Source organism: Lampetra fluviatilis, chromosome 8 (assembly GCF_964198595.1).
Source record: "Lampetra fluviatilis chromosome 8, kcLamFluv1.1, whole genome shotgun sequence".
Taxonomy (NCBI): domain Eukaryota; kingdom Metazoa; phylum Chordata; class Hyperoartia; order Petromyzontiformes; family Petromyzontidae; genus Lampetra; species Lampetra fluviatilis.
Window position 1 is genome coordinate 3,208,157 of NC_136282.1, and position 18,167 is coordinate 3,226,323.

The 18,167-nt window shown below is 42.1% G+C and overlaps 1 protein-coding gene across 1 annotated transcript in view; it reads left to right on the forward strand.

Annotated features, from left to right (window-relative positions):
• Positions 1–319: 319 nt before the first annotated feature.
• Positions 320–18,167, forward strand: part of RAB21 (RAB21, member RAS oncogene family) — a 37,501-nt gene continuing 19,653 nt past the window's right edge. Inside the window, exons 1-2 of the mRNA XM_078858884.1 lie at positions 320–675; positions 17,958–18,017. Coding sequence (XP_078715010.1) covers positions 538–675; positions 17,958–18,017 — 198 coding nt within the window. The 5' untranslated portion in view covers positions 320–537. The remainder of the gene's footprint in view (positions 676–17,957; positions 18,018–18,167) is intronic.

Sequence of the window (18,167 nt, forward strand, 5' to 3'; positions counted from 1 at the left end):
TTTTTTGTAGAGTCATCGCGCGGCGACTTCTCGCGAGACTTCGCCTCACCGCCGTCACGCTGCAATCACGCGCGGGCACGTCACGCCCCTCGCGAAGGCCACGCCTCCCCCCGCCTTACTTTGGCAATGTTGTTGCAAAGGCAAGGGCGGCCATCTTACTAGGGGGTTAACGCCTCGAGACTGGAGGGGAGGGGGGAGGATCCGCTCCGAAGAACGTTAGTGCAACATCATCAAAAACGCGCCGCGCGCCGTAGGAACACATTCGGGGTTTACCCTATGTAAGATGGCGGTCAGTTTAACACGTCGGTTGAGTTGTCACGCCCAACGCAAGCCCAAGGCTTCATGTAAATCCACAACAAGGAACTCGCCATATTCGCTCCCCTGTCGGCGCAGACGGCGCTCTCGGTTTGCGGTGAGACAGCGGTAGACGCGGAAAAGAGGCAGTGGGAGACGAGAGTCGAGAAGGCGGCTTTATTATCGCCGATCGAGGAGGAGGAAGGGCGTCCCGATACAAAAGCGACGGTCGCTGGATGCGGCATGGCAGGCCCTGCGGGGGGCGGCAGGGCGCACTCGTTCAAGGCGGTGTTGCTGGGCGAGGGCTGCGTGGGGAAGACGTCTCTGGTGCTGCGCTACTGCGAGAACAAGTTCAATGACAAGCACATCACAACGCTACAGGTGCCCAGCGTGAGCGTGCGTGTGTCTCCACGTGCACCTAGCCTGGCACCGAGCGGCGCGGTGACGTCACTTGTTTGTTTTTTAATCGCGAGAGGCGGATGTTGTTGATGTTCTTGTGGATTTAGGGGGGATATAACACGGCTCGCATGGGATAGCTACCAACCCGGTGACCCGGGATCGATTCTCCCTCAACGGTGACCATCCGTGGCAGAATATCTGCCCAAGGGATTGGCCTTAAACGAATGCAGTACAGCACCGTGCCTGGCGCGGTGTGTACAACGTGGCGGCAGGGGATACGGCCTTAATAGGTGCTCGCCAACAGCATCTGCCCCGACGGGTCTACACGTGGGGAGACGATTGCCCGCGTGTATTTGGATCACTGTGTAGCTGAAATATTCGTGGCACTGTTCGTGTGCCTTTGGATTCGCCGCCGTCATTGTCCTTAGGCTTCTCTGTATCGCTCGGTAGGTTACTGCGTGTGTCTCTTATTGAGGGTTATCGAGTGTGTCACTCGTGACACTAGTTTTTGGGTTAATGTATGTGTCACTGATGCGTGTGTGTGCAAGTGCGTCATTGGTTGCAAATACAAATATCCCCCATGTAGCCTTAACAGACTTTTGGGCCAAGTGCTGTTAGCGAGCACCTTTGAAGGCCGGCACGGCGCACGAGGGAGGCAGCACCACGCCCTGGCCGCCTTTGGCTCCCTCGTGACAAATGTTTACACACCGCACCAAAATACAATTGAACATGAATCTTAAGCTCTGGGTGTTTGCTTCGGGTTGTATCACTGTCTTTTGCGTACTGTGGTTGTCACTGGGTTACAATGTGGGTGATTTTACCGAAAGAACCTGCATTTACGAAAGCTTTAAATCAAAATATGGGTCTTAGTTAATGTTTGTGGCACGGTGTTTATCACTTTTTTTTGTGGTCTATGGGTGTGTGTGCCGTTGTCATCAGGTCACTGGGTTACAGCATTTGTCACTGACATAGTTTGAGTAGTTTGCGCACTCCTATGAACCCCGCAACCAACGTTTCAATCCTGGCCATGGCTCAAAGGAGTGGCAAGTTATATCTGAATGTGTTCTGGCCTTCCCACTTCATCATTGGGAACTGAACAGCATGGTCAAATGAGCAACTGCGTATGGGAGGCCTTAATCCAATTGTGACTTGACATGGCTGTAAGTTTTTTTTGTAATATTGATTTCGTTGAAAGTATGTTGGATTGAGGTGGGAAAAGGGCCTTTAGACTTCAAGAAAGGATCACAAGTAAAACAGTCCAAGGAGAATACCATTTCAGAGCAGTGGGGGAGTAACCACCTCACAGGTAAACATCGCTTTGCCAGTTACAACGTTTTTCTAAAGGCAGAAGTAACCAGTGCCACCTAATTCCTTCATCACTCTTCCCATTTTAACATCCGCATATTCCTCACATCAACATGTTCTGTTATTACAACTACACTAGCGTTTGTCACGTATTTTTTTTTATCATGTTTCTGGACGAGGGTCTAACGACTAGGGGTTGTTGTAGCAAGGTTCAACGGTTGAAGCACATGTTAATCTTACAAGATTGCGTGACCCCGTGATGTGAGTGCGCGCGCTGTAATTTGAATGGTGTCCAAAGGGTTTGTAGTTTTACAGAAAGTGCTAATGCTGAGCCTTTCTATAATGAGTCCACATGCCTTGCATGTGTTTTTTTTGTAGCGTATGGCGATGTACTTTATGTGACTTTGCCGGTACTTAATTTTCTTTGCATAAAGAATATTGGATACATGCTGCCTCTTTTTGGTGCATCTTCATTATCACACTCGTGATTGTGATGGGGAACGTGTACTGCCAGTCGGGTAGATTATTAAGTACTGTTAAATTATTTTAATTTTTCCAGTACCTACCAAACTACGGTGTCCCTTAGACTTGTGCCAAGCAGTGTCATAATGTGCCGCTTTTTGTGCAGACGACACTGCATTGACTTAATGCATGTGCCCATGCTGTGATGGGTTTATGGCATGCCCCATAAAACTTGCTTTTTCTCTATTTAGTAAAATAACTGAGTATTGTCCATTATATGCGGAGTCGTCACTAAGCTTAATTGTGTGAATTTTTAAGAGTGCCTTTTTTAGTTTGAGAGTGCCATCTTGTGCCAAGTTAATGTAAGCTCAGCCATGGATGGAAATGTGTCTCATCCTTTAATGATGCCTTACAGAACACATGTGAAATCAGCTTAATTAATTTCCCCATTGTGTGGATTGATGTGTAATTGATATGGATGAGATCTCAACCCACTGAAATATGAGTTGGAGAATGAGTGCTCGTTTCAGTGGTATTTGTTAATCTAAACTCAATGCTGTACATGCACTTACTTGTAGGCAGAATGCTTACTGTGCATTTCCCAACGACTTTTGCTGAATTTGCGTCTTTGCTGCAGCGATTCCTTTCTCCACTTGCCAGGTACCTGCCAATTTCTAAATCCATTGCCAATAATGAATATTGGGTCATGGGACGTGACTTGTCCGTTCAGCAGATTGTGGATCACAGTTGACACGTTTTTGCAATTTGCTCAAATGTGGTAACATTTGTGACAGTGTGGGAAATTTCCTAATGGATAATATATAATTATTGAGAAATGTTCTTTTAGTAACTGGTGATTCCTTTCCAGAATTATTGTTCACTACAGTGTGCACACTGGTTGGGTGGTGAAGCGGTTAGCAGGTTGCTCACAATTTGAAAATACGCGAATTCAAAACCTGGATGGGGGTTCACCCAAGCCTATCTTCTTACAACGGTTGATACAAATGTGTATTGTTTTGTGGAGAGGTCACTCGTAGTTGACTTATTGGTACTCATCCACACCATAGGGATGTGGAATGTATACCACTGGATGAGGGCTGTAAACAGCAGATGACTACCATCTCGTGCTCATTTCAACAGGAAACTGCTAGATTTTTTTTTCTTCTGCGCATACAGTGAGCTCTCCTTTGGAGCTATGTCTCCACTAATTGTGTAATCCGCGTGATTCAAATAATTGTCATGGAGTTAGGATTTCGCATCAATTCAAGCATCATTTTTTTTTCATTGTGCATTTTGTGGTTCCAGTAAAATCAGGAGCCATATGAACCAATTGCATAAATGTTCGTCAACTTATGTAAATTTGCACGCATGTATATTGTACGTAGATATTTTTTTAGGTTATGCATCATAACAGTGACCACTAGAGCGGGGCAATTACTCCAAGAACCATACATGTTTTACTAATATACGTGGACACAAGTGGCCCATGTTTATGCCTAGCAATAAGCACAAAGCTACCTGTATGTATGCTACGCTGTACACTTTGTTGCTGTGTGTAGCCTAAGCCACCGCGAGGCTGGCCAGGTGCCATGGACAAGACCCCCTCTCCTTGCTTGAATGCCACACCTAGCTCTGTGCAATCTTCCACATTGGCCATTCCATCTCGTGTACTTGCTTAGGAATCGTATTTGACTCCCTAAGATCGAATCTTGATTTGAAGTTAGGAATCGTGGGAATCGCCGAGCTGTATAGGCACCACCGTAGGAATTTGTGATTTTTTTCACACTGGTTTTGGTTGGAAATGGGAATGATTATTGTCCAGTGCTTGTGAAAATATTTTGGTTATTGATCTATGCTCAGATCCCTGGATTATATTTTGTGAGAGGGTTATTTGCTTTTTTTATGTGGTTTATACTAAGGTCTTTTTGAAGTCACCTTTTAGATGTTTCCTGTGTACCATTTGCTTTTATCTGTTATTGGTTATATGTTGTGCTTTTTTGTGTTCAGCTGATATAATAAACAGCATCCAAACCCCTAAAGTAAATATTAGTCATAGCTTCAAGAGTGCATTGCATTTGGTCTGTTTATGCTGTGGCAGAGTGCCCATGAACATGAGTTCAAATTTCATTCGGTAGATGGACAAACCCATAATTATTCTTGGACGCATTCAGCACTTTGGTCAGGCCATTGCTGGATGAAGGTCTCCCTACAATGTGTGGGTCATGTGGGTTATTTGACCATACTTAACCATGCTGGTCATTGTATATTGGTGAAGCCAGGGAGTACAGTAGTAGATCCTCTGGTCACTACCATAATTCGTTCCATCGTGACTCGAACCTAATTTCCCCATTGGATTGTATGTAAATACGATTAATCCGTTCCAGACTCCTACGAACTGTATATAAATATTGTTTTTTAAAGATTTTTAAGCACAAAAATAGTTAATTATGCCATAGAATTCACAGTGTAATAGTAAACTAAATATAAAAACATTGAATAACACTGGGAAAACCTTGAACAACAGAGAAAACTAACATTGCTGCGTGAAGGTTTAGAATCGTTCAACAAGATGATTGTTTCGTTTGCTACATCAGTCGGTCGATTCTGAGAGAGAGAGAGAGAATTTTCGTACGAGCAATTCATGTTTTTATTGAAAGTAAGTTAACAGTAATATTTGGGTACAGTATTGTTTTTGGAAGCATTCGCCGTAATATCGTATGAACGTTTACTTCACCGCATCATCATATAAATGATGCGAGAAGAGATTAACGGGTTCTTATGTTAGCGATGTACGTACTCAGCGCTTTCGCTCTCTAAAGTATGGCATGAATGAGAGGGGAGGGGTTTGACTACACTCACAAAATTTATATCTTACTAGGAATTTTATATAACAAAAGTTATATATATATAACTGTTACGCTTTGTGTTGTTTGTTGTAACCAAACAACAGGAAATTTGGCGCTTACAAAAAATAATGGTGCGGAGGGGGAAATCGGCCGCGGTCGTGTTTGATCGTCACCCGAGTTTGTGTTCGTGACCAAATAAAAAAATTTGTTAATTTTTTGGTCTTAACCCGATTTGGTCGTGGTCAGAAGCGTTCGTGACCAGAGGTTCTACTGTAAATGGCTTTTTCTGCTCTGTTCTCGATTGAGAATATGGTTCCGCATCATTCTTCAAGGGGTCATTAAAAATTAGAAGCACTTTGTGGGAAGTCAATAGGACTTATCCTATCTATATATAGCTTATTGACATTGGAATGCGGAACTTCCATCGCTGGCTGTCAATGGAATGGAGCATCACCCAATTATCTTTTTTGAGAATGGGGGCACACATTTCCTCTGAATGCATGGTAGAGGTGCATTATATTTATACATTTGTAGTGTTGTGGGATTCAGGAAATGTCGGAGACGGTTCCTGGAGGCAACACTCTTTATTAAACCACCTCGCTCGGCAGTACAGTCCCAGAACACTCAGGGTTATTGTCCTACTGTACCACTGTCTGGGGAGGTACTGCCTCCTGGCTAACTTGCCCTAACACAGGACTATACTCAGGGTCCTCCGGCTATGGGTGCCTAGGGGGAGGCTATTCTAACTCTCCCTAGCCAGGGTGCGAGTTCCGACCACTGACCCACTGGACCCGGCCCTTACAAGGAGGTCGGGCCAGGGGTTCCCAGGGTCTCACCACTGAGCCGCACAGGGTCCCGGCCCTGATAAGGACCGCGGGGCTCGGGGTCTCAAGGTCCTATCTAGCTGGTCTTCGGCTTTGGGCTTCAACTGGTCCCGATCGGCTGGGGAGGTGCCCTTTTATGCCCCTTGCCGATCGAGGGGTGGGGTTGCTTGGGATCCTAGATCCCCCACAGCCTCCCCCCCCCCGTTGGTAGTGCCGAGGGGCTTAGCTGTCTGGGATCCTGAGCCCCCAGCAGCCTCTCCCCTCTTTGGCTTTTACTGCAGCCCCTCCCCTGGCGGTACGAGGTACCACCTGCAGATGGGCCCTGTCTACCACTGCCGGTAAGTGCGGCCCATCTACGGCACTACACATTACTAGCAGCCCCCATATTCTTTGGATGTGACCCTCCTTCCCTGCTCCAGAAAGCCAGGTGGAAAAACTGTTTTCAAATACAGGCAGTCCTTGAGATACAAGCATCAGACTTACGAATATCCGCATTTAGGAACGAACCGCCATAACCATCCGACTTGCAAACGTTCGGTCGCACTTCTGAACTGAACCGCGAAACTATTTTTCTCGGAGGAGTAATCTTCCACGAAATGTAATGAGTCGCCTCTTAGAAACTCACCTTCCGACAAGCAAGCTAGCATCAGGATTCAAGGTAAGTAAAAATAAAACAGTTCTTTTATTTCATTTTCATCTTTCATATTATTTACAGCAATACATCAATCACCTGTTGGATGAAGGGCCTCCTCCCACCGTGCCGATGTGGGATATTTAGCGCTCATGAACCGGTTAAGCACTGTGGAATGCAGGTGAAGTCTCCACGCAGATATGTGCGAAGACGTCACCACCGCACACACGCACTTGGGAGAGTAGCACCCAGACGGACAGGAATCCACTCAGGTTATCTGACCAGAAAACTTCTAATTTAGTATGATTTGAAACCTCCAGAGGCTATTATTTCATGTGGCCTGCTTGGACACTATGGGATTAGTGTGATTATGGTTTACCTTGAAAGGCAGAACATTTTAAAGCAAATTGGTTTAATGCCAGGAAAACATGTACAAGATTAATATGCAATATTGTAAAGGGATTAACCATTGAATTGTGCAGCACTGAAAGATAGCAACGTTAAATTCCTACTTAAAGAAATATGAATTTTGTAATCGATGTAATTGGCAAGTGAATCAGGAGGCTCATTCATATACTGTACTGTATTACAGAAGGGGAATATGAGTGGAACTCTAACCCATAACCTCGAGGCAAACGTGTGCATTTACTGGTAGGAATTTTACAAAGTTTATGATTGTTTTATGTTTAAGCCCCCATGATGACATCTGATATAGTATACTTTTATAGTCCTGTCTGATGTTTTGAGATATGGAGCCTAATGCAGATTAGTAATGTATTAGAGACCACAAGAAAAAAAAATTCTTGTAACATTGAAGTGAAATTGGGTTAAAGGCATTCCCACAGTGTATTATGCAGCTTAGATGGAAACTGTATGTGAATTGAACAGATACAGTGCTTCCTCGGTTAACAATATTAATTGGTTCCACGAAAACTGTCGTTAATTGAAATTGTCGTATAGGAAATACCGTACAGGAAATACATATTAAAAGCTGAATTTTTTGTAAGATGGTCAAAAGTTTACCTTTTGACCCTAAAAACTTAGTTTATAATATTTAAACATAAGAACATAATAAAGCATTACTATTAAGAGAAACATCGATAAATAATGAATAAATAGAGCATAAAATTAAAATTCTTACCTAAGGCTCTCAAAACACTCATAGAAGGGCGTCGATGATTGGCTGAGGTCTGCCGAGTCCACTTAAGAGCATTTGGATTGTCCGAAATTGGCAGTCGCGTGATATTGTAAACCTATCGTTTATCGATAATGTATTGTTAATAGAAGCAATGGGACCCTATGGTAGGCAGATCCCTAATCGAAATATCGTTAATGGCATCGTAAACGTAGGGACCATTGTACTGTATAATCTTAGGTCAACTTTGCATGTGACATTACTTTGACCACGCTGTGTGGATTGGGGCGAGTGCCACCAGAAAGGAACATTGGTACTGTACTGGCAAGGGACAAGCAGTCATGAGGGGATGCATGTCACAGTAAAGTATAGTCGTGTTCGCCAAGTAATTTGTATTCCTTTTTATTCCCAGTAAATCATCCTAATGTTGCTGGAGAGAAAAATACATTTTAATTAGAAACTCGTCGCCAGTAATGCACTGCCGTGTCTCAGCAGTCCCAGGATGATGATCTAGAACTACTTATTAAGTCACTTCAATATGCCTTCATCCACACCCAGGGGCACATGTCCCATACACCACCCAAAATTGTTAATTGCATGTCAATGAAATAGAAAAAGACCAGTGAAAATGCAAATGTAATAGGATCATTTGTTGTGCAGTCATTGGTAGCTTGACTAAAACCATCAATTTGCTACTGCTCAAGACCGGGTTTAAGCTGCCATGGCGGGGAAATTTTAACTCCCTCGCTTGGTGTACAGGAGGTCGTGGGTTCGACCCTGACGCCTGTTTATTTTTTGGAGTTTGCATGTTCTCTCCGTGGTCGTGTGGATTTTTCTCTGGGTTCTGAGGTTTTTCCCTCTATATTGAGAAACATGTGTTAAGAGTGTTTGGCTGCTATAAATATCCACTTTGATCATTCACTTTGTTGAGCTATAATTTGTGGCCAGGTCACTTCTGAAAAAAGAGCTATATAGCTCAGTGGGCCCTACTTGGTAAAATAAAAAATATATAGTTTAGTTTGAAATCCAGGATCTCATTGGTATTGACTCAGTGCTTAAACACATAGTTAACCTGAGCCACCTCGCCACCTCTCTCCAAATCATTGTCTCCAGTCACGTGTACCTGTTGTAAAGGTCATGAGTGGAAACACGTTTAACAGCTGACACGAGTGACATCGGGGTTACTGCATGTGCAAATCCTGTCTTGTCTGCACCTTTCTATATTGATGCACATTTAAAGTGTCACTACCATCAATGGTGCTTATGTATTGCATTATCGGTGAATACATACTGCTGCAAGATACACTATGGTCTATTCAACTGTACCGCTCTTACTGGGTGGACTCTTGCATATTTGAAAAATATGTTTTAAAAAATCACTCGAAATTTTACCTAAACAAAATGCGTATGGACAAACTTTCTCTGTTTGAAATTAGAACATTTGTGTACCTTCCTAATAAGGTAGAACTGCTAGTTTTATTTATTATGCCTTTTTACCAAGAAAGCCTCACTGAGTCTCATTACTGTTTTTCAGAAGTGCCCTGACAAGCGTAGGACATCTTCATTCATAAGAAATTCAGAACATCTTGTGAATGTTATTAAATATATTAAACTTAACCCTAATGATATTCTGGTGAGTTTTGATGTGATTTCTCACTAAGGTTCACTTCTGATAAAAGGTTCCAGTGAATGAGTCGCTTAAATTATTTGATACACTCGTAAAGAATACAGGTTTGACAAAATATATCCGAAACTCGCTGACCATTGTTAAAATAACACTTACTTTTTAAGGAGAGGTGATTTCTTTAAACAAAAGGCAGGAGCAGCAATGGGCTCTCCTTTATCTCCTGCTATAGCAAATCTGTACATGGAAAACTTTGAAACAAGATCACTTGCCTCGAGTACATTAAAACCATCTTTTTGGTTTAGATATGTGGATGACACTTTGGTTGTCTGGCCACATGGTAAAGATACACTTAATGATTTTCTAAATCATTTCAATGCACAAAACCTGGCCATCCAGTTCACTATGGTAATGGGGTTGAATAACACACTCCCGTTTCTTGATATTTTGCTTGGACATGGTCTAAATGGTAAAATAACACCGCGTTTACAGAAAGCGAACGCACACTGATGCCTATCTGAATGCAGATTCACATCATCACCCAGCTCAGAAATCCTCTCTTACCACGATGCTCATACACCGGGCTAAAACAGTGTCTGATGATGAAAGTCTAGTGAGAGAGATTAAACATGTTAAATAAGCACGACGACAGAATGGCTACAATAATGCTCAAATTAACAGAGCACTGAATGCCAAATCACAATCGCAAAGCAACACTGCTGAAAGCGATCAGATCGTTAAAACAATTAAAATACCATATCTCAGGAGTAACTGCAAAAGCAAAACATTAAAGTAAGATTTGGTACAGTACACGGAATTCAAAAACTAGTATCTTGCACTAATGACGAATTACCTAAATTATTAACAGAAGGTGTATATTGGATTAATTGTTTGTGGCAGATGCTATATTAGACAGACGGGACGTAACATCGGCGCAAGACTAAAAGAACACCAAAGAAATATTAAATTATCTCAAACGCAACTGTCGGCAGTGGCAGAACATGCTTGCCAACAAGGACACTCAAATTGATTTTGATAATGTTGAAGTGTTGTGTAAAACGAATTATTACTGATTTAAAGCTTTCGTGACTGCAGGGATTCATCTTCTTGGTTCTTTCGGTAAAGTCACGTAGAAGGGAAGTAATAAAATAATAAAAATAAAACATAATAAAATAATTCTCACGACGTTTCGGCCACAACGCAAGCAGCCGTCCTCAGGTGAAGAACAGGTCTGTCAGAAAGACAGCGTCTGAATGAACACCACCAGGCTTAGCAGCGTATATTTAAGCTGGGTTGGAAGGGGAAGAGCGCCCCGACAAAGGAATTTGCATATCAAGAGGAATCTAGCATACCCATGGGAAATGCAGGTATGCGACCAGTGCCACTTATGCCCGTGCATTATGCAGGAATATCAGCATCAAAGGGAGGGGATATGGGAAATGCAGGTATGTGATTAGTACTACTTATGCCCGTACATTATGCAGGATTAGCAGCATCAAAGGGAGGGGATAGGGGTAGCATTAATAAAGGGAAGGAGTGTTAATAGTATGTAGCTGCAGTAACTAAAACCACCACGTAAACAACTAAAGTATAAACTACATAGTATCATCAGTATACTAAATATACTCTACAATAAGCTGAGTTACTAACAGTAAGTAATACATTACAATTCTACGTCGTAAAAAATATAATATGCTTCCATCTAAAATTGATTCTCTTACATCACACGAGTCTACACCGTACTATATACTGCCATAGACAAACCCAACATTAAATTAATCACATACCTGGTTTTCCCATATCCCCTCCCTTTGATGCTGCTATTCCTGCATAATGCACGGGCATAAGTGGCACTGGTCGCATACCTGCATTTCCCATGGGTATGCTAGATTCCTCTTGATATGCGAATTCCTTTGTCGGGGCGCTCTTCCCCTTCCAACCCAGCTTAAATTTACGCTGCCATGCCTGGTGGTGTTCATTCAGATGCTGTCTTTCTGACAGACCTGTTCTTCACCTGAGGATGGCTGCTTGCGCTGTGGCCGAAACGTCGTGAGAATTATTTTATTATGTTTTATTTTTATTATTTTATTACTTCCCTTCTACGTGACTTTACCGAAAGAACCAAGAAGATAATTATTACTGGCTAAGACTAATTAGAGAATCCATTGAAATTGAGAGACGTGGAAATAACTTTAATTGCTCTGACAGCTCCAGGCTTGGTGCGGCCTGGAAGCGTATTATTAAATAATACATATTTCAATTCCTTATCGGGGAAACACATACTAATTAACTGATTACTAATGTAGTATATAATTACAATAACACATTACAGATAATTACTAATCTACAACTTATTACTAATTGTAATAATTAACTTATTACTAATCTACTATATAACCCCCCCTCACCTTTAATTTCTGCACTTGAGTGGTTATAGTAATTGGGTTCAGTTATTAAAGAATACACATTACAACTAATTACTAATCTACAACTCATAATCGTAACAATTGACTGATTACTAATCTATTATATGATTACAATACCCCCCCTCCGCCTCAAATCACTGCACCTGAATGAGTTAAATGATGACGTCACCCTGCTGCTCTATTTAAGACCAGGAGCAAGTGAGGGCTTCACTATTCTGGCAAATTGCCCGATGATGCTGGATGTAATTACCAGCGAAACTTCGTACTCAAAAATTGAAAATGTTGTGGAATCACTCTTTAACACACCGGTGGGCTAAAGTAGTGAACTATTTGTCTTTTGTCAATGTGACACTTTTTTGCTGATTGGCCGTGTCGGGTGGTGGAGGGTTACGACACATTTATAAATAACGCGATCTAACCCAAAAACGTTTATTATGAATTCCAATTGAGTTATTTAGCGAATATTATTTGGCCAAATAGTTTACCATAACGCAGGCACACTGCCCCACTCTTGAGAATTATGTCACGGGATCTTTAACATCCACTGTGAAAGAGAGAACGTATTTTTATGAATCGAGGCGAATGCAGGATTCGAACCATGAACCACTGCAGGTCCCGTGTCATAATCCTGGATAATTATAATCTGGGTCTTTGTGCATGATCAGCACATGTGAGTGCTGTTTTTATGTTAAGAGAATGTCACAAAGCTAATGTGTTTTTAATGTTGCACCGGGGTCCCAGAGGTATTGCCGTACGATTACTGTATATTGAATACATCATAAAGATGCGTACAGCATGGCATGCATCGAAGATGGATTGACCATTTGTGATAGACCTGCATTTTGCAAAAAAACCCATTGGGAAGAGAAGTCCTTCACTGTAGATGTAACCATGGATAAGCACCGACTTAAGGACCCTTATCAGGAAACTCTTACACGTGAGAGCTGACATTTTTTTGACACCTGATAATGCTGGATTTAATTTCGTAGATCGTTTTAAACTTTTTTTTAATGTTGCTTACTTTGCAACATTCTAGTATTGATACGCTCTGGTTCTTTCGGTAAAGTCACGTAGATAAAAAAAACATGACGTTTCAGTCGCAACACAAGCGTCCGTTTTCACGTGAGAAAAAATTATCTGTTGTTGTGGCTTTTTATAGGCACGGGAGGGGGGAGGGAAGGGGGGGAGTTTGGCTGTAGGAGTTCACAGGGGAGAGGGTTTGTGGCGTGCATGGGCGGGTGGTGTTAGAGAAATTAGCAAGTAAATGGACTTGTAGTACAAGTAGTAATCGGACGACGACAACCGGGTGGGTGAGTGAAAATCAAAGCAGTTAAACTTGACGTGGTTTATCACATCCTTCCAATGATTGCTCAATCTTTATCCATCTTCTCGATTAAAGTTTTGTCTGTTTGTATTTCTGGAATGCTTCATGACCAAATCTCTGAAGGTGGCCCGAGGGTTTGCAGAGCAAGTTGGTCTCGAAGAAAACAATGTCATGTGTGCCCACAGTGTTGAAACAATGATCCGCCACCGCCGAGGAGTTGGTTCTGCCGTGTTTCAAATCTGCTTTGTGTTCGCGAACCTGGTCTCAGACCCACCTCTCCCCCCGGTGCCAGCCCCCACCTGTCCCTGCACGCCACAAACCTTCCCCCTCACCCCTGTGAACTCCTTCCCTTCCCTTTCCCCTCCCGTGCCTATATAAAGCCATAATAGCAGATAATTTTTTCTCACCTGAAGATGGATGCTTGTGTTGCGATCGAAACGTCGGTTTTTTTTCTACCTACGTGACTTTACCGAAATAACCAGAGAGTATGGATTCCTGCAGTCACGAAAGCTTCAAATCAAGATTCCAGTATTGTCCATTAACAAAATAATTTGGCATATTTGCCCACGTGACAACTTGATTTGATTGGCTCTTTTGGCTAGTGATATGCCTACACGGGCTGACCCAAAAATGTTTTATGAATAAGGTTTTTGGATCGTGACTCTGCCAGGGAAAGGTATACCTCGCCCTGGAGTGGAACGCCGAGTCAAGTCCCTTTAGGTCTTGTTTGGACCTTTCAGGTTTTAAGCAACCCTTTGATGAATTTCACCAGTTTATTGTTGGGCAAGTCCGTAATACTTAATACAAAAGTTTTGTTCATGTTGCATCATTCTTCCTGAGTTTTCTTGCTCTCATTGCAGACAGACTGCTTTTGCATTAACGATTTCCATCGTAGTCAGAAAGCATGAACACAACAGGAAATCCCAGCCATAGCGATGTGATTTATAGGAATAGGTTCCTTGAGTTTATTCAATGTCTACGACCAAGGGTTAACAGACATCAGGCCTTAAACAGACAAGGGATCCATAGAGGCAAGCATTCGGGTGTGGGTGAACCGTAAAGGTGTTTGTTAGCACGTCGGCTTGCGGACCAATATCCATAATAAAGGTTTTTTGAGTTAGATTGTGTAAATATAAATGTCGTTAAACCTGCCACCAGAACATCGGTGTGCTGAACTAGTAATTAATTGACATGTTTTGTTTACATGACGCACCTTACTAATTGGCTGCGTTGGATAGTTGCGGGTTTAGCGACACATATTTCTTCGATTTAACCCAAAAAACTTATGATTAAAGATGTTTGTACGAGGGGGTTGTGGAATCAATTAATACGTCTAATTTCTTTGTCTACACACTTGTACTTGTGTGGTTCATTCTTGCAGCGTGTGCAAAAGCGCCGAGCCATGCGATAGCGTCCTGGGTGGCCACGCATAGTTTTTCGTAGATCTCCGCTGAACTTAGTCGACACTCATCAACAGCGTGTAACATTGTACAGTACAATGCCACAGCTGTACAATGCCACAGCTGCAGTTTGGGTTGGAATTAAGACCCAAACGATGGAGGTTGGCTGCACAAAGACCTTGCCCCCTCCGGAACCTGCAAGGCCCACTGACGGCTTGGCAGGTTGAAGCTAGTTGGACAGACTTACTGCACGATCCCCAATTAATAACTTCTTTGGTGCGCAGTACTATGCTGCTGAGTACGAGATAGCGAGAGCGTGACATCCTTAAAGTTGAAGCATTTGCATGCCATGTTGAAATAGCCAGCGTGTAAAGGAGGTTACCAAGCATCTTGACCGTTACTGCCATCGTCTTCAGATGTTTCCAAAAGTCTAGCATCATCACACCCAAGTAGACGGGGGTTGTGCTTCGTGCCTCACCCTTTAACCATTCAGGTAGATATTCAGCTCTCTGCGATGGTGTAGGTGGAACACACTGAAGACTTGCTGGTGCTCGGCTGGAGGTGCCATGACTTGTGACAAATAACTGTTTAGTCATTGTTGTTGTGTTACATAACTGTGGCATTGATCGCATTGAACAACAACACTGGACACTTTGGAGGGGTGTAGGATTTCCCGAGGGTTCTGCAGAAACATTGATAAATCCCTACACTGGAGTGATTCATTTCAAAATCAGCCTCTACAATTGCAAACCAAAGTTTGGGTGGTGTTCAACCTGTGCCAGTGGTGGAAATTCCACATTCCAATGGCAGCAACCAGCAGATTCATGTGATTACTACAATTAACTTTGCACAAGGTGGTTCTTATATTTTCTTACCTCCGTGAGAGAATGCACTGAGATATCATTCACACCTTTCAGTATTGATTTCTCAAGCTTCAATTTGAGTCGACAATTAGGCAGATAATACTATGTTACATACCTCTCCCTCCACATGTAAAAAAATCTATGATTTTATGCATTAAATTAGCCACACAGTCTCAACACGAAGAAACGCAGGAAAGGCTTTTTGACATTCATCGTCTCACCAGTCAGGCTTGCTTGAACCAATGCTGGTGAACTGTCAGATGTTTATAGGCAACGACCTTCTGTTAGATATGGGTCCTAGTTCAATGCAAATCTACATAGTACATGAAGACAAACTAATAATGAGTGCCTGTCGAGAAAAGTAACCAAATTACGAGGTATAATTTGTGCATATTTACTTTGTTCGTAATATCTTCCATAACGATTATAATGATTATTTTGTGTTAATGGTTATTTTTTGATGGGCATTATGAAGTGATAGCTCTCACTCTAGCAGTGTACTTACCTGGCAAAATACAGTGAAGCAGAGTTCATGACTGTATATGCAAGAGAGCTATTGAGGTAACAAGGAATGAATCACCTGATCTGATTGAGCCATGACGAGCACTATTTAAGGGCATTTTTTTCTGAATTTGGTGAAATTATATTACGGTTCATACCATTTTCTGAAAGGCTTTTTGTTGTTGAAATGTTACTTTAATGTGGTATTTATCAAACTATGCATATAAGCATTAATACGAGTGGAATTATGTTTTGCCTGACTTAACAGCGATGAACTAATTTGACTAGATTTCCCTTTAATGGATTTTGTTATGTTTTCCTGCACAAGCACGCAGATAATTGGTTTACTCACATTCATATATTTGTAATTCGCAACTCCACTTGTGTACAGTACATGGTATATTATATTATAGTGTTAAGTTGAGTAAAAATGTTGAACTTTAGTTCATTGTCGTTTGAACTGAAAACCCTGATGGAATATGGAATATAGTGATAATATTTTCTTTCTCTACGTGTATTTATGGCCACTGCTGTTAATGCCCTCATTCATGACTTTTTGTCATATGAGACTAAATTAAAGCATTGCTCTTCAGGGTTCAGGGTTATCATTGTAGTTAAGAGCTAGAGTTACGGCTCGGCTCCTATTGTCGATGTGGAAATGGGGTGTTGACAGAAAGGATGTGCAGCAATCCTTCGAAAACCGAGGGGATTACGTTTCTGGAAAATACCGCCGTAGGCAAATCCGTGGTTGGTAAAGTACAGGGTTATGGAAAATAGGAGGTTCGAGGCTGCGGTCAGACTTGTCATGGCTTAATTAAATTGCCTGTTTCTTCACTAGACACGAATAAAATGCAGTGAATTATATAATAACATAGTGAAACATAAATAAAGATTACATTAACTCGATATACCTTTAATATTGAGGGTATAAGTCCATGATTATGACGAGGACAATGAGATAATGGGGAAGGGTTGGAGGAAGGAGGAGGGGCTCAGCCCACCCTCCCGTTCTTCCTCCGGTTCATCAGTGAACAATGAGTGGGCAGACGAGGGGAGGCAGGCACAGAGGCAGGAATGGACAAGGAACACCACCAGCAACACTATCCCGAATAACATCACTTTTTTTTTTAATGGTTAGAATGATAGACTCATTAACCCCAAAGAATCGCCCCACAGACACAACACTCTCACTATATACAAGCCTAAATAACACTTGCACTTTACTCCTCAAACCCATCACTTGTCTTTCTCTCTGGACAGCTGATAAGCTACGCAGCGCTAGGGGTGGCACGGAGGAGAATGGGACCCCGGAAAATTTATAAATGCTTGTTGCAGACGTCTGCTTACCCGGGGATACTCAAAATTTCTAGGCCGCATTTGGTCAATTGGTATACAGATAATAAACCGTGAATACATGAATTCCGCAGTTGGCTAGTCCGTGGGTGGAGAGGGTTTGCTGTATTTTGTGGAACCCACGTACCAATTGAACATTGTTGCTGATGTCATTTAACATGCCAAACACTAATTACATTTTTCTGCAATTAATCCATGAGTCTCTTTCTCCTTGGTATTGGGTGTAGCTACCACGGTTGACCACAGATTAAAGGATATGCAATGTTTCCCCCATGTCAGCATGGATTATGGAAGTTCTGCTGTATTTCCTGTGTAGAGATTAACCCATTTCTTTTCCTTAACAGTTATCAGCTTACATTGACAATTATCCACAAATGAGGCTCGATATGCATCTTAAATAATGGGTGATACATTAAAATGTTCTCCCACATTCTACGGTTTACTGCAAACGTAATGCATTTATCTGGTGTTTGTCATGCGCAGAGTGATACTCAATGCTTTGCGTTGTATAACAGTTTACATGTTTGGTCATTCTCATGTTTTATTATGTGTGTATTTTTTCTCCTGCAGGCATCCTTCTTGACCAAGAAACTGAATATCGCTGGGAAAAGAGTAAATCTGGCCATTTGGGTGAGAATAATTGCATTTGAGACATTGCACAGTGAGTTGTTTGGTGATGCTGCATTGTAAGTAGTCCATAAACACATAACAAAAATATGACGCCTTTATCAATAACACTGCATTCATCCATCAATCTCCCTTGAAAGTAAAAGTATGTAG